General features: G+C 46.5%; 2 protein-coding genes and 1 non-coding gene across 5 annotated transcripts in view; 2 read left to right on the top strand and 1 right to left on the bottom strand.

Moving 5' to 3' along the window:
* MOSPD1 (motile sperm domain containing 1) overlaps positions 1-4,380 on the bottom strand; it is a 41,317-nt gene extending 36,937 nt beyond the window's left edge. The window contains exon 1 of one of the 2 annotated variants that reach the window (XM_085862589.1): positions 4,187-4,380. The gene's annotated coding sequence lies outside the window, so the exon portion shown is untranslated. Of the gene's footprint in view, positions 1-4,099; positions 4,119-4,186 lie in introns of those variants that run through there. The other variant, XM_085862590.1, reaches the window with a different exon arrangement.
* A 331-nt stretch (positions 4,381-4,711) lies between these two features.
* Positions 4,712-4,783, top strand: TRNAP-UGG (transfer RNA proline (anticodon UGG)). Its single transcript has one exon. It is a non-coding gene; the product is annotated as a tRNA-Pro (tRNA).
* Positions 4,784-11,624: 6,841 nt separating this feature from the next.
* SMIM8 (small integral membrane protein 8) lies at positions 11,625-19,006 on the top strand. 2 transcript variants are annotated; one of them, XM_085863122.1, is made up of 3 exons: positions 11,625-11,737; positions 13,113-13,299; positions 18,803-19,006. In XM_085863122.1, exons 2-3 carry the CDS (start codon positions 13,120-13,122, stop codon positions 18,950-18,952), a joined length of 330 nt encoding a protein of 109 aa, XP_085719248.1. In that variant the 5' UTR covers positions 11,625-11,737; positions 13,113-13,119; the 3' UTR covers positions 18,953-19,006. The 2 variants fall into 2 exon arrangements, with proteins under 2 accessions (XP_085719248.1, XP_085719247.1); XM_085863121.1 differs by having other exon boundaries at positions 11,639-11,772.
* The last annotated feature ends 3,407 nt before the right edge of the window (positions 19,007-22,413 follow it).

Genomic DNA, 22,413 nt, shown 5'->3' with positions numbered 1-22,413 from the left:
GGGTTGGCCTGTTTAGCATTCCCAATCTGAACAGGTCGCTCATAATGCTCGGAACCAAGGTTCAAATCCAATATACTAAGTGTAATTGTCCACTGATGTCCTTGTAATTCATGTTAGAGTACACCGATGTCGACAAATAGCTTTGTCTGTATGTGATGAATGTACAAGCTCCTCAATGAACCTGAGATCTACAACCCATCTTCGACTATTTCTACTACTCCATGTTCAAATACATTCACTACTTCTCCACCAGCCCAGCTAAGGGGCATAGTGACCTTCCTGGGGTGGGGTGGAAGTGGGGAGGGGGGGGTGGGGGTTGACCCCTTTTGCACTTGGTTCCCTTGGGACGGGGGAATGCGAGGCGAGGGCAGGAATTTGTAATTTGTTCATGGTACTGGCGATTCCTCACCTACTCTTCGTGAAATACGCTGCGAGATCTTTGACGTCCACAAACTAATGCCCGCAGACGGGACGCCTAGTTTAACGTTCATCCGAGGGACAGCACACACAATGACCAATCACCCTGCCTGTGAAACGCCGGGATGACAGCTTATAGCTGGGTCAGGATTCGAACCCAGGCTAGACAACACAGAGCCGAGTGTGTGTACCTCCAAGGTCTTGGCCATCCTGTCAACCAAACCTCAGATTATTGTTACAAAAAAAGAACAACAAAAGCTATGCCTTTCCTGGCCAGCAGCAGCGGCTCGGGCCCCACCCAGCATTCAAAGGAGGCAATCACAATCAGTGCGTAGAACGGGCTAGCTCCCCAAGCAGCAATCTGTTGTGGAAACAGACACGTTTAAGGGCTTGGTGGCACAACACAGTAATTAACTGATCCATACAGACGTTCACACAGCACGTGACGTGACACATTCAAACAGGCACAGCACAGAACGCAAGACGAACCTGCCTTGATGAATGCAGCTCACACACCGAGTATCTTTTCCGGAAAGGTGATTTGCTGCGTCTACCCGCACCACAGACTCTTCTTTTTTAAAGAGGGAAGAGTTTGAAAAACCACAAGTGAGTGACTCCTTGGTGACGCAGCTTGGCTGGTTAATAAGAGCAGAAAAACAAGCACCGGTGATGACACCGTTTTACGGCAGAGCGATCACTTTAACCCGGGCACAAACAAAACATGTTTGCCACAGCTGTGCCAAGTGTATCAGGTCTTCATGTTCCGTATCGACGGGACATAGCACATCCTGCCTTGGAGTCAAAACCATGGGAACTGTGCTTACCAGCTCAATTGAACTCGGCAGTGCGAAAACTCGTCCACCGATCAAGCAAATCCGTTCGACGAAACCTGATCGCAGTTCAGGTGTCACGATGGCGAGCCAACTCACCAAACAAAATACACAAAGGTAACTGTACAAGGGGAAACAGAAACGCGTTGACCTGAGGACTGTGGTGGGGGAGGGAGGGGGTGGGGGCGAAGATTGGAGGACGACGTCGAATATTGTGAAAGTTTTGCGGATGCAGCATGTAGATTCAGAACAATGCTCATTGTTGTGAATATCCATATTCAAAACCGAAGACACCACCACTTGGGACAGGTGCTCAGCAGGGCGAGGTTGAGGTCCGAACTCTGGACCGCCAAATGCTATTCACTCGGGACCCAAGACAGCGGCAGGTCACGGTGAACAGCACTTCGGATAGCAAAGTCAACACAACAAAGAATTAGTGTTGTACAATTTAGAACGTTCACATCAAATTATAAACACGTGATGACAAACATCAAATGGAAAACAAATAATGTGAAGCAAAGTTAAAATAAAAATAAAAAAAAACACCAACAACCTCAAAACAGGTGAACAATCAAAAATAAAAACACCAACAACCTCAAAACAGGTGAACAATCAAAAATAAAAACACCAACAACCTCAAAACAGGTGAACAATCAAAAATCTCGTTTGAAGTTGTACTTCCAATTTTTAACTGTGCCGTCATGATCATGGCCTGGAATGGACTCCTCACCAAGGCATGGGCTCGCGGGACTCCTCACCACACAACGGGCTCGCGGGACTCCTCACCACACAACGGGCTCGCGGGACTCCTCACCACACCACGGGCTCGCGGGACTCCTCACCAAGGCATGGGCTCGCGGGACGCCTAACCACACAACGGGCTCGCGGGACTCCTCACCACACAACGGGCTCGCGGGACGCCTCACCACACAACGGGCTCGCGGGACGCCTCACCACACAACGGGCTCGCGGGACTCCTCACCACACAACGGGCTCGCGGGACTCCTCACCACACAACGGGCTCGCGGGACTCCTCACCACACAACGGGCTCGCGGGACTCCTCACCACACAACGGGCTCGCGGGACTCCTCACCACGCAACGGGCTCGCGGGACGACTCACCACGCAACGGGCTCGCGGGACGACTCACCACGCAACGGGCTCGCGGGACGACTCACCACGCAACGGGCTCGCGGGACGCCTCACCACGCAACTGGCTCGCGGGACGCCTCACCACGCAACGGGCTCGCGGGACGACTCACCACAGAACGGGCTCGCGGGACGACTCACCACAGAACGGGCTCGCGGGACGACTCACCACAGAACGGGCTCGCGGGACGACTCACCACAGAACGGGCTCGCGGGACGACTCACCACAGAACGGGCTCGCGGGACGACTCACCACAGAACGGGCTCGCGGGACGACTCACCACAGAACGGGCTCGCGGGACGACTCACCACAGAACGGGCTCGCGGGACGACTCACCACAGAACGGGCTCGCGGGACGACTCACCACAGAACGGGCTCGCGGGACGACTCACCACAGAACGGGCTCGCGGGACGCCTCACCATGCAATTGGCTCGCGGGACGCCTCACCATGCAATTGGCTCGCGGGACGCCTCACCACACAACGGGCTCGCGGGACGACTCACCACACAACGGGCTCGCGGGACGACTCACCACACAACGGGCTCGCGGGACGACTCACCACACAACGGGCTCGCGGGACGACTCACCACACAACGGGCTCGCGGGACGACTCACCACACAACGGGCTCGCGGGACGACTCACCACACAACGGGCTCGCGGGACGACTCACCACACAACGGGCTCACGGGACGACTCACCACACAACGGGCTCGCGGGACGCCTCACCACACAATGGGCTCGTGGGATGACTCACCACACAATTGGCTCGCGGGACGCTTCACCACACAATGGGCTCGCGGGACCTCTCACCACGGCATGGGCTCGCGGGACGCCTCACCACACAACGGGTTCGCGGGACGCCTCACCACACAACAGGCTCGCGGGACGCCTCACCACACAACGGGCTCGCAGGACGCCTCACCACACAACAGGCTCGCGGGACGCCTCACCACACAACAGGCTCGCGGGACGCCTCACCACACAATTGGCTCGCGGGACCCCTCACCGCACTACAGACTCGCGGGACGACTCACCACAGAACGGGCTCGCGGGACGACTCACCACAGAACGGGCTCGCGGGACGACTCACCACAGAACGGGCTCGCGGGACGACTCACCACAGAACGGGCTCGCGGGACGACTCACCACAGAACGGGCTCGCGGGACGACTCACCACAGAACGGGCTCGCGGGACGACTCACCACACAACGGGCTCGCGGGACGACTCACCACACAACGGGCTCGCGGGACGACTCACCACACAACGGGCTCGCGGGACGACTCACCACACAACGGGCTCGCGGGACGACTCACCACACAACGGGCTCGCGGGACGACTCACCACACAACGGGCTCGCGGGACGACTCACCACACAACGGGCTCGCGGGACGACTCACCACACAACGGGCTCGCGGGACGACTCACCACACAACGGGCTCGCGGGACGACTCACCACACAACGGGCTCGCGGGACGACTCACCACACAACGGGCTCGCGGGACGACTCACCACACAACGGGCTCGCGGGACGACTCACCATGCAATTGGCTCGCGGGACGCCTCACCACACAACAGGCTCGCGGGACGCCTCACCACACAATGGGCTCGCGGGACCCCTCACCGCACTACAGACTCGCGGGATGACTCACCACACAACGGGCTCGCGGGACCCACACAACGGGCACGCGGGACTCCTCACCGCAGGTGCATTGAGTCTGCCTCAGGCTGATAAACAAAGACCAACATCATAATCAGCTCATGTCGTGATGCCATCAGCCCCACGTACCAACTCCGCTGCATCAACGGAAATCCGGGGATCCACGATTACTTCCAGGGCCGAAAACGAGCCCAGAATCCGACGACACAAGTGGGAAGGTCGGAACAACCGGAACTCTCGCAATTCTCCAGCAGGCCGCCGGCTCCGGGATCAGCGCAGTGCGTGCTGGGTCTCATCACGTGACCCTCAACGTCCCTTCCTGGAACGTGTCACGCACTTTGGCGATGAAACGTTTGGACGTCCATCGGCGATTTTTCAAGGAGTTCGAGATTTTTGGGATGTACATAGGCCTCATACAACAACACAAACACGGATCATGTTAAGACAAATTTGAGGTTGAACGACAAAGTCACTCTCCTGTGAGAGGTTGTCTACATATTATGTAAGCATTTTTTGGCAAATCAGTCAAAGCCACCGACACCAACATCCCACCTCCGTACGTGACGTCACATACGTACAGTCCAAAATTAATTTAAGTTCGATATTAAATATATAATAACACATAAAAGAGAAGATAGAAAAGTGTTTCCTTGTGGCTCGTTGGTCTAGGGGTATGATTCTCGCTTTGGGTGCGAGAGGTCCCGGGTTCAAATCCCGGACGAGCCCTTTTAATTTATCTTTCAATTTTATCTTTTAATTCTGATAAATTTATGTTTAAATTTTAGGTCTGATTATATATTTATTTTCATTTTAATCTGAGTTTTGAGACTCAAGGAAAAGGGTCAACAGACAAAATTGGACAAAAGAAAAATAAGACAAATTTGTAAAGATCGAGTGTTTTACACGACGGCGCAGTGATTTGTCCGCTCACTCGCTTCGAAACCGTCTCGCCTGGGTTCGAATCCCGACCCGGCTATCAACCGTCATCGCGGTGATTCATCGATGTGTGTGAATTCCCTCGGACGGACGTTAAGCCGGGTGTCTTGTGAGCCGGCACTCGTTGGTGTACGTTAAAAATCCCACGGTGTGGTTCACAAAGAGTGCGCGAGCTGCCGTCGCCGGGCGATCCTCACTCACCAAGTTCGCGTCCTCACCGACAGGGGGCGCTCAATCAGCAGCAAATCCCCGCCTCAGGTGAACGTTGCTCCTCGTCGCCCAAAGGAGGATCTGCTGACCAATGGGATGCACCGAGTATGGTGGGGCGAAACGTGCGGTCAAGTTAACATGAGCTCCATAACTCGGACAGTGGGAGTGATCGTGAGGTGACAGAGGGCAGCAGCTTCAATGTCCTGGATCGAAAAGTTCGTGGAGACAACACAAAGGATTCAGAACAGTTCCACAGACAATGAAGGGTTTGGGTTATTAAATAATGGGGAATTCTATGACACTGGGTTTCAAATTCAAAAATTGGATCGCTGATGTTCAGGGTGTTTGAAAAGTCCAGAATGTTCTGAATTTTAATCCCTCTTGTTTGGGTTTTTCAGATGATGCCTTTGAGGTAGATGTAGGACCTTCGGTCAGGTCAGGTATGGGAGCATGTGCCGGAGCAGCACGTCGCTGTGTCCACTTTCCGCCGGTACTCCAGGGGCCTCCGTCTGGTCATCCACCAGGTAGATACCTGGCCCATCCCCATCTCCTTGAGATGCCGATCAACCTGCTGCAACCATGAGGCACGTGGTCGGCCCGTTGGCCTCCTCCACTCACGAGACGCCCACGCTGAGAGAATCTGGTGAGCAGGATCAGCGTCAGGAAATCAAGCAACAAGTCCATAGAGCCACAGCTGATGCTCACGGACTAGGCAGATAAATCTCATTTGAGTCTCTCTCAGCAACCGCTCGTTGGACACAAAATCCCACCAGCGGTAGCCAAGGATTCTCCGAAGAGACCTGGTCCCAAAGGAATTAAGTCTCCATCTCAGATCCTTGGTCAGAGTCCAAGTCTCGCATCCATAGAGCAAGACTGGAAGTACCAAGGACCTGAAGACTCAGACTTTCGTCCTCCCGCACAGGTACCGGCAGCGCCACACCCCATGATCCAGTGAATCCATGACTCCCCCAGGCCTGACCCAAACGTCTATTGACCTCCGGCTCACAACCTGCGGAGACATGAATATCACTGCCAAGGTAAGTGAATCTCTCCACCACCTCAACATCCTCACCACAAACAGACACAGACAGGGCAGCAGCATCCAAGATGTCATTGAAAGCCTGGATCTTAGTTTTGACCCAGGAAAGCCGTAATCCCAGCTGCTCCGACTCCTCATTCAGCATCTCGAGGGCCCCCAAGAGGATATCTAAAGTCTCCATAGAGATGACTGCATCGTCTGCGAAATCTTGACATTCCCAAATGATGCATCACAGCTTGAATACGGGCTGTCCACAGATTACCGTTCCAAATTAAAACTAATATAAATGAAAGAAATGGGATGCAGCGATGCCGTTTCATTCTTGTGAATGTTCGAACACTTCTCAAAGTTTTAGTGTCAGGACATAGATGCCAGAGAGAGGGTTCAGTGCAGGGCTAATCGATTGATTCCAGCCCGAGCTTGACTTTACGATGAGGAGGGGCTGAAGGAGACAGGGCTTTATTCACTAGAAAGGAGGCGGTTACGAGGAGATATGATAGAGATGTTTAAGACAATGAAAGGTATCGATAAAATAAGTGCAGATTAATTATACATTCAACAGAGTGGACAGTGATAGGACTAGGGACCATAGCCTGAGAGTAAAGAAGAGGAGAGTTAAGACGGTAGTAAGGTAGGGGACTTTCACTCAGAGAGTAGTTAATACATGGACCTCCCTGGAAAGGTAGTGGCAGCAGAAATAGTAGATAAGTTTAAATTAGAATTAGATAGGTACCTGGAAGTTAAGGAGATAGAGGGGTATCAGGATGTTGACAGGACTTTTCGGTAGTTTGAGCATTGATGGGTGATTGTGTGCATGTGTACGGAGTGCTGTTGTTGGGGGGTCTCGTCAAGGGGTGTTGTGTGGTTGATGTTGTGTGTTTTTAACAAGCCCAACTCCTCCCCCCCCCCCAAAAAAAAATACAAAAACTTAAACAAAATAGATTAAAAAACAAATAATAATAAAATTAAAAATAACATTTTATTCTTTGGATCTTGTGTTGATAAATTAGTATTATGTTCACGCAGGCATGATGGGCTGAATGTCCTCCACCTGTGTCTGATTTCCTTGTATTTTCCTTTGTGAAGGTGCCTGAGATATTTCCCAGATGAGAAATAAATTAATAAATTAATTAATTAATAAATTGATAGCAATTAAATAAACAATCAATTTATTGATTAATTAAAACAAATTAAAATAACGTTTTTACCAAAGAACATCTTAACTTTTGTTCCCAAATTCCAGCTTCCTCGCTCAAAGGATGGCTGAGATATATACTGTCCGTTGGATTCAATAATAAGCAACATCATACTTTTGATATTAAGTGTTAAGCAAGTCCATGTAAAAGTTCATCAGAAATAGCAGCACATATGAGTTAAAAACCAAAAACAAAAGCAGGCACAGTAAGCAAATTATATAAACTGCGAGTGTGTGAATATCCAATTGAAAATGTCTAATGGAATTTCACTTCTACACGGCCTCAGCATCCCAAGGGTGCGACGAGCACAGGTGTTGTGTGACCACACTGCTTGTCGTGTGGCACGACTTCCACATGTGAGATATGCAGGTATCCGTCCATTGGGACCATACTCTGTGCAGAGCGTTGGTGCTGCCAAAGCAGTCTCCTTGGCTCTTGGACACAATCCTGGATGGGTCGCCATTCCGACACAGTATACCAGCAAGCTGGCATTCATTTTGCCGACCTCGGAAGGATGCCAGGCAGAGTTAACCCCACCTGGTATTAATTCAACAGCCAAGTGGGGTTTGAACTCAGGATCAGAGGATCCCAAGCCTGCCACCCTAACCATTGAGCCAACCCCAGGCATATGCAGGTAGGTCGGTCTACAAGTGGAGCCACGCTGCTCAGACACGATATTGAGCGATGGCAAGCCTGGTGTTGGCTTCGTGGTTCAGGTGGCGGCTTGGGATCCTAGGGTCCGGAGTTCAAGCCCCGTTGGCCGCTGAATTAATATACACCAGGACGTTGACTCAGCCTGTCATCCTTCCGAGGTCGGCAAAATGAGCACCAGTGTACTGGTAAGGGGGACACTGCATCAGCGGTAGTTGATATTAGATATGCGTCACTTTCATGAATATAATTAAACACCACCCACCTCTCCCCATGTCTGTTTCTAAAACCGCCATCCCTTTTGACCTTTTTACCTCTGCCACCGAAGGTGAAGGAGGTTATGTTTATACTCCTTTCTGTCTGTTTGTTTGTTGGGTAGTCCATCTAGTCGAAAAAAAATTAAAAAAATTTGAGATTTGTTCTACCTTTATTATCAGTATTTAAAATGGCGATTTCAGTTAATACAATGGCGATTTCGATGAAACTTGGTTGGTAGGTTCATACCATGACCTAGTTGTGTGCAAATGAGAACCGTTGCTATGGACACCACCGTTGCCTAGCAACGGGACATTGAAATTTTTGAAAAATCATAAAAAATTTATTTTTTCGAAAATCAAAAATCGGGCCATGAGCGACTGTGGGCAGTACATTCAGCCATATTGTTAAAAATTTCCAGCCGGATCCTATGAAAACTGTTGGAGAAGATAGACTTTGAATGAACCCTGGTCGAAAACAATAAAAAAAACGAAGTTCAGGATATCTCAGAGACTATGAGTCAGATATACATGAAACTGGTATGGTAGGTTCATGGTATGTCCTAGTAATGTGTGAGAAAGAACCGTTGCTATGGACCCCACCGTTGCCTAGCAACGGCCGAAAAACCTCTAAATGTGGGGGTATTTTAACGAAAAAACAATCTGCAGCATTAACCCTTGAAACTAGAATCATGAATTTTCTTGTGCTTAATCCTCAGGTCATTCGCCATCGAACGGGCCCATTGCGTCAGGTTCTATTGGGTAGTCGACTACCCATGTCCGCCTACCGGCTTGTCTGTTTGTCTGTCTGTCTTTGTACAGAATATCTCAAAAGGTTGTGGACAGATTTGAATGAAATTTTGTAGACAGGTTGGGTGTGTGACAAGGACGAACTGATTAGATTTGGTGAAGATCCGGATCCTGCTACTAGAATTTTTAAAGTGATTCTTCACCATTGAGAGATCGAGCCAAAACCTATATATAGCACGATATCTCAACAAGTTGTGGACGGATTCGGACGAAACTTGGTGGACACGTTGGGTGTGCGACAAGGAAGAATTGATTCGATTTTGGTGAAGATCCGGATCTGTATACTAGAATTATTTAATTCCTAAAGTGAATCTTCGCCATTGAGAGATAGGGCCAAAAACGAGATATGGAATGATATTTCAAAAATGTATTGGGTCCGATATGTTCTCGCGGATCAGGCATTACAAGGCGGAGGTAAGTGCTCTATTTAGTGCACTTCTAGCATTTGATGTTTTACCCTTAGGAATCTGTCATTTATGTGTTTTAAAACGTCTAATAGGCCTGAAGGCAGCAGTTTTGGTGGGAGAATGGGATAGGCTCATTACCTCAAGGTTGTGGACTGAAGGGTCGCTAGGATCTCCAGAACACAAAATTCACAAACAAGCAACAAAGATAATAATTATATTGAATTATTAATTTTATATGCTGGTGTTGGCTTAATGGTTAAGGTGGTGGGCTTGAGATCTTAGAATCTTGAGTTGAAATCCCACTCAGCTGTTGAATTTTTACCAGGTGGGGTTGACTCACCCTGTCATCCTTCCAAGGTCAGCAAAAAGAGTGTCAGCATGCTGGTATCCTGTGTCAGAGTGGCGACCCATCCAGGATTGTGTCCAATAGCCAAGGAGACTGCTTAGGCAGCACCAACGCTCTGCACAGAGTATCGTCCCGATGGATGGATGGATGGGTGAGTGGATGAATTCGATGATGAATCTGAAACCCTCACAGGAAATAAAGTTATCGGTTGATGACTTTGTCTTGTCTGACCAGTGTCCCATCAGCTAAGCTTGAGTGTGAGTGAATACTGTCACAAGTTCAATAAGAAGCAAGAAATGGTGTATCATCCATCAACCAATTGGGTGTTGTGTCCATGAAATAATATGATCCATTTGGTGACTGGTGTCATAAATGGCCAGTGCTTGTGGGAATAATCTGATCACCAAAAGGGGTTCGATGATATTAGTCCCATGGTTGAAAGGAGTGAAAACCCACTGAAGGTAGAGCCGTGGCACATAGTACGAAGCTGCGGTTGCAGAGAGCAAAGTGCTGTGGGAGGATCGGGCCACAAATGCGGTTTAACTCCAGTGAACTCCAGCGAACTTTAGTTTAACTCCAGTAAAATTCAAGTCCATGAGTGATTTCTGAGACGGTGTAAATAGCGAGTTGCCAGGCAGGGATGCTTGGTCACACTTGGTTAAAGCCTGCCTCACTGCTCGCCCCTCGAGGGGGACGTCCAACAACCCGATAGTAGTGTGGGCCAAAATGATTGGTTAGAAACCAGATTTAAAAAAAAAAAACATGCCTAAACTACTGCCATTGGTTAGACAAGTGAATGGAACAAAGTTCATGATGTAGAAGTACTAACAAGCTTGCACTAAATGAAAGTACACCACAAGTAGCCCCCACACTAGATCACTAGTGACCAGAATTTGTGAACCTAGGAAGAAAGCGATCGATCAGAAAGGTTTTTAAATTGTAGTGTAAAGCAATGAACCATCTCAAACTTTCAAGTACCAAAAACTTTTCAAAACGAACTGGCCAATGGACTTGACGGCCAGAGCGCGTCTTCTTGGCTGCGGACACTTGAAGAACAGCTGCCAGTGCTGGTGCTGGTTGCAAGTGAGGTGTTGGAGGTGACACATGTGCAGCAGTCAGGTCATGTTCAACATAAGCAGGCTTCATCCTGTCCATGCTGACAGTATCATGTTTCCCATTGTAGTTCATCCAGAAAAAAAAACTTGTAAACAGTCATTATACTCGGGTTGAAGTAGTATAGCTTCAATGGAGGCCAATAGTAGTGTGGGGGCAAAATCATTGGTTAGAAACCACATTTTAAAAAACCACGCCTACGTTCCTGCCATTGGTTGGACAAGTAAATGGGACAAAGTTATTGATGTAAAAGTACGAACGAGTTGGCAGGACACCCTAAACCCCTCAACAGATCTTGAGGGCAATAGGTTGACGCTTTACCCTTTCTGCTATACCCCTCAGTGGGTACCGGAGGACCAAGCCCGGGGTCACATGACATGGAGCATTCAAGTTAAAGGAGAACGGCAGTGAAAAAAGGATGTATAATTGGTTTATATTCAGGTCGACTGCAATCCTTCCCATTATGGTTTTTGTGTCGAGCTGCATTCCCGAGCAGATGTCAAACTGAAGAAATATTGCTCGAATTGATGTTATTATTTAAGAGCGACTGTTGAAATCTAAAAGTAACGTAAACGGTGATTATACTGTCAATATTGTAGTGTCGTGGCAGAGGTGATGTCACCTCTGCCACGACACTACAATTATGTACTTATACACCTCTCGCATCGAGGGCGCAATCCCTGGCTTGCCGAGCGAGCCGTGTGAAAGAAAGACCAAGGTCTGTCGGTTGTTCATGTCTGAAGCGTAATAATTGTAAGTTGTAATTGTTCTCTGATGTAAAAACAAAAATAATGATCCAAATGGACAGTACTTTGCACGAAGGGTCGTGGTGAAGTGGGCGAATGGTATATTTGGTGGTGCGTTGTTAATACGGTGGTGGCGCATGCAGAACGTGTCACGTGCGTGCACAGGTTACATAACAACACCTCGTGTTCAACTTTGTTGTTGTGTCACGATGTGTACTTTCACCGTTCGGCTTTTCATAACGAGCCACAAAATGCACCGTTCGTGAAAATGTTATTGGTTTTGACAGCAGGTTCCGCTGATGCAGTGCCCCCCTGTTCCCATTCAGCTGGTGCTCGTTTTGCCGACCTCAGAAGGATGCCAGGCTAAGTCAACCCACCTGGTGTTAATTCAACGGTAGAGGGCAGGGACTTCAGCTCAAGACCTCGTGATCTTAACCCAGCCACCTTAACCGCTAAACTAACACCAGGCTTATTTAACTAATGAGGCTCATTCATGACGTGTACGTTGTGGTTGCAAACAGGAGGCGATTGCCCACCCTCGTATTAACATTTTCTCTTCATATGTTTCAAAACATGGCTGGCAGAATGGCCGAGGCTAGAGGTACGCACCCTCACCTTAAAGCCGTCTCGCAACCTCGGGTTTCATCGTGAAGATGATTCACGAACAGTGTGTGTGTGTGTGTGTGTGTGTGTGTGTGTGTGTGTGTGTGTGTGTGCGCGCGCGCCATACCTCAGATGGGTGTTAAACTTGACACTCCATCTGCCAGCATTAGTTGGTGGACATTAAAGATCCTCGGATGGCCTTCGTGGGCTTGGGATCCTCGGGTCCTGAGTTCAAATCCCGCTCGGTCATTGAATTAATACCAGGTGGGGTTGACTCGGCCTGTTATTCCTTTCCGAGGTTGGCAAAACGAGTACCAGCTTGCTTGGATGATTGAGCCATTTGAGTATCCTGTGTCGGAGTGGCGACCCGTCGAGGATTGTGCTCAATATCCCAGGAGACCGCTTCGGCAGCACAGATGCTCTGTACCCAGATGCTCTGATCTCAGCACAGATGCTCTGTATAGTATGGTCCCAATGGATCTGGATTTGCATGTCCTTCGTGAAGAGTGGGTGAGCTATTGCCGGCACCCGGAACAATGCAAATTCTTGCCCTAACTACTGCTGGGAGAGGGATGGCAACCCGCCCAGCATGACCACAGGGCCAGAAACTGCCTCGGCGGCACCGGCGGCAGCAACGTGTGGTACATCTGATCGGGATGTCTCAAAACAATTAGTCTATGGTGCAGTGAGACTGAAGTGTTGCTTCATGCAGGCCTGTCTGCCACTATGTGCTTGTGTGAACAGTTTTGAAATGATCTCCAAGGCTGGTGAGAGCCAAAAACCGGTATCTCATGCAGAATCTGAGTCTTTGAAGGCGTCGGTGGATGAACCTTTGGAACGCCGTGGGAAAGAACGTCTGGGACTCGGACTGCGTGGGGCGCGAACAACCACGTTATTCCGGGCTATTAATCCAGAGCTTTTTATCAAACCGGTAAGTGTCATATAATCAGAAAACCTCTTGAAATGCACAAGTGAGAGTTTTGCAATGAAATGCCGAACGGATATGTAATTCATTCATTCATTGCACCCTGCTCGATCATCTATGCAGAGTATCTGTTCTGCCAAAGCAGTTTCTTTAGCTAGTGGTTGCAGTTCTGGACCGGTCGCCACCCCCACACGAGATACTCGACCGAGTGTGCATCAATTAATTGTTTAGGGTGTTCGCAAGAGCCTAGTCTTTGTGAAGGACACCGTGGGATTTTCAACGTCCACCAACTAATGCTAGCAGATGGGACACACATTTTATCGTCCATCAGAGGGACTGCACACACACTGATGAATAATCTCTGCATGTGAGCCACCGGGGTGACAGTTTATAGCTAGGTTGGCAAGTTAACATCGGCTAGACAACTTGTAAGTGAGTGTGCCTACCTCTAAGCGATCTTGCCAACCCACAACTGTTATGTACCCACGATATTAACTCCAGAAGCCTTGAGTTGGTACATCTTCTGAACGGTTTGAAATGTTTATTATAGTGCAGTAGATAAGCACAAGCGTTGTCCAATTTGTACGCAAGTTGTGACATTGCATACCTGTACCTTTTCCGTCATTGCCTGGTTTAAGAGTTCACATGTTCAAATTCACTCCAAACATTGTCTCTATCACTTTCCAAACACATTATTATCTCTATGCTTTAAAACAAACAAACGGAGGGATATTGAAATCTGCTCTGTCTGTCTGTCCACCTGTTACGCTTTGTCCTCCTAAACGGTTGTACAGAAATTCACCAAACCTTGTAGTTATGATCACATGTTAAAAAGGAGTGAGAGCAGTATCGTGTTTGACCCCACCACCCTTGGGCCTTGGGGTGGGGTCAAAATGTAAAATACTAAAATATACAATTATGGGCACATTAGAAAGGTATATTTAATGGAATTTTGTATATGCAATCAAGATTGGGGCACGCATGAAATATGTGATGTTTTTTTTGGGATTTGACCCTGGGTTCATATCTCAGGGTGTGGGGACTTCGGGGGTCAAAACAGATTTGTTTTATTTTTTTTTTTTAACTCTAAATTTGAGATTGGGTCATTCGTCGTGGAACTTTTTTGCCACCTTTCAATTTTGCCCTAGTTGGGAAGCGTGGGGATTTGCATTGACGCGCCATCGACTTCGCTGCCGTTACTTCTGCCACCGAAGGTGGACGGAGACCATGTTTTCACCCCTGTCTGTCTGTTTGTGAGCAGGATATCTCAAAAAGTTATGGACGGATTCAGAAGAAATTTTGTGGACAGGTTATGCGTGTGTCAAGGATTAATTGTTTTGTTTATGATGGAAATCCGAATACGGATCTGAGATTTAAAAAATTGTTAAGTGATTCTTCACCATTGAGAGATGTGGCCAAAAACAATGTATCTCATGACATCTCAAAAAGTTATGGACGGTTTATGGCAAAACTTGGTGGATGAGTTGTGTGGGTGACAAGGACAAGCTGATTAGATCTCGGTTAAGGTTCGGATGCAGATCTGTCTGGCTGATCAGTGGGATACAAAACGTAAACTGGTCAGCCTGGCAGAGGGATGCACTCTAACAAGTGCCATTCTGGTTTGGTCTACTCTCCTCTCCGCGCTGAAAAACCACAACATTGTTTCGCAATCTATTTCAAAAATTCCTCCTCGTGATTAATTATACTTGGTCATTTTAATGCCGATGTGGGGGTGAGACTTTGCCAGTTGGTCTGGTGTGCTTGGTCGGCATGGTTCGGGTTCGGTCAATTTGAATGGTCTTCTTTTGCTCTCTAAATGTTCTGAACATCGACTCACAATTTGTAACACTTTCTTTAGAGTGCCCGTCACGAGTAGTACTTGGCAGCATGTGCTGTCTAAACAATGGCACACTATTCATTATCCCGAAAATGTGACTTGCGTGATGTACATACTATGTACGTCATGAGGGGCTCCGGCTACAACACCAACCCCTCTCTTTTACGTTGAATTGTTTATTGGACAATCTACGTGTCCGTTTGCTCGAAACGAGACTCCACCTTCACTTATTGCACAGAAAATGAAGAATGTTCTAATAATTTCTGTCAAAAAAATTAACTCTTTGATCAATAATTATCAGTCAATCAACATTTCCAACAATCCTGACATTTTGAAAAAGGTTGTTCTAGATGCGGCAAAAGACAGCGTTGGTGTGAGTAAAAGGCGAAATCAGGACAGGTTTGATGATAATGATTTGGAAATTAAAAACTTTCTCGAAAATCGTAATGCAGCACATCAAAAAACTTTTACTTGTGCAACAACAACAGCAACAAATTCCCATTGTGTGCTGCCTTTTTGGCTGCTGGGTGCATCATTGGTTAGGGGCGTGGCTATGCTGCTGATGCATTGCACCTATTACCAGTAGACTGGTGCTCATTTCGCCGACTTCAGAAGGATGACAGGCTGAGTCAACCCCCTGGTGTTAATTCAGTGGCCAACGGGGATCGAACTCAAGACCCTTGGATCCCAAGCCGCCCCCCTTACCGCTCAGCCAACACCAGGCATAAAGCAACAAATGATTGCACGTTAAAGATAATTTCTCGATTAGCGTTTTGAACTCGGTAGCCTGGTGTTGGCTGAGTGGTTAGGGTGACTGGCTTGGGATCCTAGGGGTCCTGAGTTCGAGCCCCGTTGGCCACTGAATTGACACCAGGGGGTTGACTCAGCCTGTCATCCTTCCGAGGTCGGCGAAATGAGTACCAGTGTACTGCTCCCGGTGTATGCCCCGATTAGAATAGGTGTACCATATCCCTGTGTGTCGTAAGAGGCGACCAGGGTTGGCGTCAGGAAGGGCATCCAGCCATAAAACATCGCCTCAAGAAGGGAACTATGATTGCATGGAGCCCGCAAAAAGCTAACCCCTGCTCAGCAGGGAAAAATGTCTGTAAAAACGGCTGTTTAGCGTTTTGAACTCGATCTCCCAACATCCTGTTATAGAAAGTCTAGCCATTGCACCATTCACCTCTGAAATGAATGAATGATGCAATAAAGCAAATGAACAATAGAGCTCGTGGCCCTGATTCCATTCTAATGAAATTTTGGAAAATTGTCCACTTCCACACTGACTTTCTGTTTTGTCTTTTTTTTTTCCTGCTTTTTGGGTTCATGAGTTTTTTTTTTTTAAGTTTTTTTTGAGTGATTTCAAGAATGCAAATGTTATTGCAATTTTCAAAAATGTAATTCAAACAACTAATGTGTAATTTTTCTGCAATCGGCTGTTGCGAAAATCTTTGCCAAAATTACACCGTCGTCTTGTTTTTTTTCAGCGAAAGAATCTTAAGTGAGTCGCAGTGTGGTTTTCGCAAAAATCTTTCGACCGTTGATGCGATTTTTCTCTCTGCATCAAATCCAAGAGAAATGTCGACAGCAAAATCTTCTTCTCTTTGCTGCTTTTATTGATTTTTACCAAGGCTTTTGATCGTCTAACTAAATCAATCTTTATTGTGGAAAATTTTAGGTTTATTTGATTGACAGGGAAGCTAATTTCGCTGATCCGATGTCTGCACGATAATATGAATGGTCACATCAATTTTTTTTTATATATTTGTGTGCAAATTGGTGGTGGACTCTTCAATCTGCATCGCTTTTCAGCCAACTCAAAAATGTAAGAAATTTGCTTGCGAATTCTTGTAAGCTAATGACTTTGCATTTGTGAGCAATTCAGCTTCTGATTTACAGCAAACTCTCAATATATTATCAGCAACAACGACCAACTTTGGTGGAGCAATCAATCGAACTAAAACAGAAACTTTACGTCAACCAATCTTTCCTCAAATTTTTGAAAATCCCTCCTGCTTTGCCATCGACAGCGCTGCATTGCAATTTGGTGGACAACTTTGTCTATCTGGTTGCAATGTTTCAAATTCTCTCGGCAATTATCGTGAAATTAGTCATCATATCTTTGCCGTAGCCGCAAGCTTCGGCAAATTGCAGTCGTATTAGACACTCCGATGGCATTAATTTGCAAACAAAATTTGCTGTATAATCATGCCATAGTTTTATCTACTCTTACCTATGAACTTGAAACTTTTCCTCTGTACACCAACCAAATTAAACGGCTCAACGTACTGCGGCGTCACTTGCATCTAATTCTGAAAATCAATTGGTCTGACTTTGTATGTTGTGGAGAAGTTGAATGCATTTCGAACTTTAAACCGATGTTTGCGCATCTGGCCAGAGCGAAGCTACATTTGGTTGGCCACGTGTGCCCCATGGATGACAACCGACTGCCAAAATCAATTTTCCATTCTGAAATTGGCGCTGGTCATCGTAATTGGGTGGTGAATATCTATGCTACAAAGACCATCTCAAAAAAATTTTGAAAATATGTGAAGTAAGCGATTCCACATGGGAACAATCTTGTCACCGTCTTAATAATTGGAAAGACTTGTGTGGAAAATGGCATTATGAAAATGATCGACAAGAAACATTATAATCTCGATCGATGCAGTTTTAATAGAAATCACCCTTCTAACCCAAATCAATAATCGGTCACTTATTCTGCTTGATCCTTTCTGCTCTTTGGAGTTATTACTTATAACTTAATGACTCCACTAATTGGCCTTATCCTATAATAGGATGGAAAATGATGATGAGTTTGGTCCTTCCAGAGAGTATGTGCCAAGAGAAGACAACATGGATATCTTGTTCTCTGTTGTGTACCAATTACCCGACCACATGATGGGTGATGGTGCGCAATTGTGACCTAATTTGCAACGTGAGGGTAGTGGTTTGTTTCTGGCCCGACGGTTGTTTACCAACGTCATATGGTGCACAAACTGCCACTTGGCACAAAATGATTTCCGGGATGGATTTTGGAATCCCGAACGAGTTTGTGCAGCAAATTCTGTTCATGAAAGTGAGTCATCTGTACATCCTCCGATCGTATCAATTGACCCTATTGCTTTACCAGATCTGGCACTTGTACTCCTTGAAGAGGTTTTGGCTGCAATGATATTTGCCCAATCATGGCCCAAGATTGTTCAAAATGATTTTAATACATCGAGGTTTCTTAGATGCACAACTAAATTCATCTTGGTGCTTTGAACTCGTACATTGGGCCATTTTTAATGGACATCGAACAAGATCTGATTCAGCTCAGTTAACCCCTGGTAATTTTAAATTTTTTTTTAAACATTAAAAATAATAAGCAAATGCAGTAATTTTACTTTGAAGAACCAAACCAAGGGTCTGCATCTGGGGGAATGTGGCGAGCTGTTTTGCATTTGGCAGAAATAAAGATGGTTGTAAAACTAGTCTTCCTTGTCGACAAATTTTCTCAACCGAATGTTGAGAGAGGTATGCTAACCACCATGGGACAGATTTTGTCAACATTCAATTGAAACAATTAATTTTCCTTAGTTTTTCAGCCTCTGCAGGCTAACTCTTAATTTTTTTTTAAGATAGACTAATCTTTCTAATGTTCTTTATTCCACTTGTTTATATGCTCAGAACAAGGTGGTGATGGTGCTTGGTCTTGCTGCGCTCAGCTTCTGCGCAGCGTATTTGGGCTATCTACATGCTACCACTGAAAACGCACCAATGAGGAACACAACCACCAACGCCGAAACCTCATCGCGCCAAGCTTCAAAATGGGATTAATTCCAGCGGAGGGAGAAGTGCATCTGCCAAAATAAAAATATGTTGGTGATGTGATTTAGTTTGCTTAGAATGGGAGTGCATTTGACAAATCCATATTTCCCAAATTATTATTTTAATTTTTTTTAATATATATTTTATTCTGTACTGGAGATAATGAAGTGTGCTAGATGTCCAGTCGTAGTCACACAAATACAGCAATGGCTCCCAAAAGTGAATACGACAAGTGTGAACAAATCGGAGCTTTGGCTGCTGAGGGACACTCCATGCGGAAAACAACAGCAAGACCACATTTCAGTAGGAACTGTACGCAAGACTCAAAGGGTACGTGAAACTGGCACTGTTAATGGTGGAAGCGGCCGAGGTAGAAAGTCTAAACTCTCCAAAGGTCGTGTCAAGTATCTCAGGGTGCATTCTCTACGTGATATACATCAATCAAGTACAGATCTTGCTCTCGATCTTGCTGCTAATAGAGGTGTTATGGTCACGTCGAGAACAGTATGATGCTCATAAGCACAGTCGTTTTCATGGATGTGTAACTACTAAAACCACTGCTCAGAAGGAAGTAACCAAACCCAAAGTTTCAAAATGGGTTTCAGTCCACACACTGGTATGAGAAAAACGAGATATTTCCTTCGTACACACTTCTCAAGGTTGTAATTTTTTCAGCAACAATCAATGGTATCATAGTTGATGTATAACATCTACAGTGAAGCATTGAGGATCAACACGACTTGATCCACCTCTCAGCCTTCGGTTCCCATGATCTACATGAACCTGATGGCACCATAAGTGCTGCAAATTACAGATTATGATTCATTAAGGCATTCCCAAAGAAAAATGACTACTTGGGTAGAGATTTTCCTTCCAGTAAGACCATATATAGGACAGTCTGTACATATGTTCCACATACAGGACAATGCAGAGGGAGCATACTTGTCTTATAGCTGTGCAATCTTGGTTCATTTCTCCACCCGACTTGAATCTATCAGATGGGTGCTTCACGTGTAGGGTGTTGTATCAGAGTGCACCATCGCTCGGATGGATTTTAAGCTGGGAGTCCTATGTGTGGCTTTTTATTTTGTACACATTGTTGAGGCTTGTATAAGAGGTAACACACAGAACATATAACAAAGGGAGCAGGAGACAAGAGGGGATGAGAGAGGAAAGCACAACAACAGGGAATGGGGCCATCAGGAGATCTGTGGAAGGGAGAGGGATGGTGTACACAGGGTAAACAAGATGGACACTACAGGGACTTTCAGGAAGGAAAGCAGGGAATTTGAAGGAGGTGGGTTAGTGGGATTGGAAAAGATTATGGTTTTGGATGGGGGAAGATATGAGATAGTGGTAAACAGGTGTTTTAAAGACCTGGAGGGAGGAGTGAGATTGAAGAGAGTGTGGGAGTTTCTTCCAGAGGTGGGGAAAAAGAGGAATTAAAGAGTGAAGGAGAGCAGTGCTTCTTGATTTTGGCAGTTTCACCGGAAGGGGGGTGCTGGCTAATCTTGAGCGCCCTGCAGAAATATAGGGGAGACAGAGCACAGACAGCAGGGGGTGCAAGGCTGGAGAGAAGACGGTAGAAGACAGAAAGACCACCGACCTGCCTGCGGTTAGAGAGTGTGACCCAAAGACTCAGCCTCATCGTGGGAGATATCAATGATCCTAAAAGCCTTGGTTTCCACAGCGTGAAGCCGAGCTAGGTGTGAGGCAGGAGCACCACCCCTGAGGGGAGAGCAGTACTCCATCAGGTTGCAGATGAAAGCTTTGTATGTGGTTCAGAGCTCAGGTGTGCTAAGGATGGACTTTGCACAACGGAGGATGCCCAGTCAGCGACTGCCTTTGGAGGCCAGCTTGAAAATGTGGATTTCCTAGGAAAGATCATCGCAGATAGTGAGACCCAAAAGCTGGAGTGACTGAACCTCTTCGAGAGGGTTGTTGAGAAAGTAGATGGGAGGATTTGCGGTACAGTCCAGAGAGAGATAGAGATAGATCAAGATTGAGAGATCCATGTTCCATGTGTTTGACCACATTGTGATCCAGATATGCAGAGTGAAGAGGCTGCTGCTTGCTGATCTGAGGGATGAGAGATGGTACAGCAGAGTATGGAGTCGTCAGCAAAAGGATAGAGAATGAAGAGGTTAAAATGAGCTGTTAAGATTAGGGCTTCAATACAAGATTGAAGGTTATGGAATAGCGAGGTGACAAATGGTAGAAAGGCAATGAAGTGATAGGGTAGTGAGGCAACAGTTGGACAAAATAAGGGAATGAACAAACAGGGAGAAGGTGATGAAACTAATTTGCAAGTAATGGTTAAGTAAGGTAATTGGTTTATGAAAAAATATTTTCACGAAAAAATAAGTGACCACTATATTCCTTATTGGTGTCTGTCTGTCTGTCTGTCTGTCTGTCTGTCTGTCTGTCTGTCTGTCTGTCTGTCTGTCTGTCTGTCTGTCTGTCTGTCTGTCTGTATGTTGGGTAGTTGATCTTGTCGAAAAAAAAAAAATTCAAAAAAAAAATTTTGAAATTTGTTCTACCCTTATTATCACTTTTTCCGTCGATATGTTTGTCTCTCTTTGGTCCAGTGCTCCGTTAATACAATGGCGATTTCAATGAAACTTGGTTGGTAGGTTCATACCATGACCTAGTTGTGTGCTAATGAGAACTGTTGCTATGGACCCATCCGTTGCCAAGCAACGGGACTTTGAAATTTTTGAAAAATCATAAAAAATTATTTTTTCGAAAATCAAAAATCGGGCCACGAGCGACTGTGGGCAGTACATTCAGCCATATTGTCAAAAACTTGCAGCCGGATCCTATGAAAACTGTCGGAGAAGATAGACTTTGAATGAACCCTGGTCGAAAACAATAAAAAAAAACGAAGTTCGTTATATCTCAGAGACTATGAGTCAGATATACATGAAACTGGTATTGGTAGGTTCATGGTATGTCCTAGTTATGTGTGAGAAAGAACCGTTGCTATGGACCCCTCCGTTGCCTAGCAACGGCCGAAAAACCTCTAAATGTGGGGGTATTTTAACGAAAAAACAATCTGCAGCATTAACCCTTGAAGCTAGAATCATGAATTTTCTTGTGCTTAATCTTCAGGTCATTCCCCCATCGAACGGGCCCATCGCATCAGGTTCTATTGGGTAGGCGACTACCCATGTCCGCCTACTGGCTTGTATGTCTGTCTGGCCCGAGCATAGCTCCGTGGGTTTTGATCCGATCCTGATAAAATTGGGGTGGGAGGTTTATATCATGATCTAGTTGTGTTTTCATGAGAATGGGCGTGGTGCTCCCATTATGGGCAGAGCCACGCCCAAAAAAACGTGTTTTTAGGGGGTAGCCAATTTCAATTTGCATCTTCTCCTCGGGGGTTTGTCGAATCTGGCAGGGGTTTCGGTATTTGGTTAGCCCAATGGCACCTGCATAGCCCCACAGAGCTCAATTTTTTTTATTTTCGT

This window comes from Eptatretus burgeri, chromosome 17 (assembly GCF_056783735.1).
Source record: "Eptatretus burgeri isolate ZD-2024b chromosome 17, Ebu_testis_v1, whole genome shotgun sequence".
Classification (NCBI taxonomy): Eukaryota; Metazoa; Chordata; class Myxini; order Myxiniformes; family Myxinidae; genus Eptatretus; species Eptatretus burgeri.
This window is presented reverse-complemented; position numbering and strand designations above follow the sequence as displayed.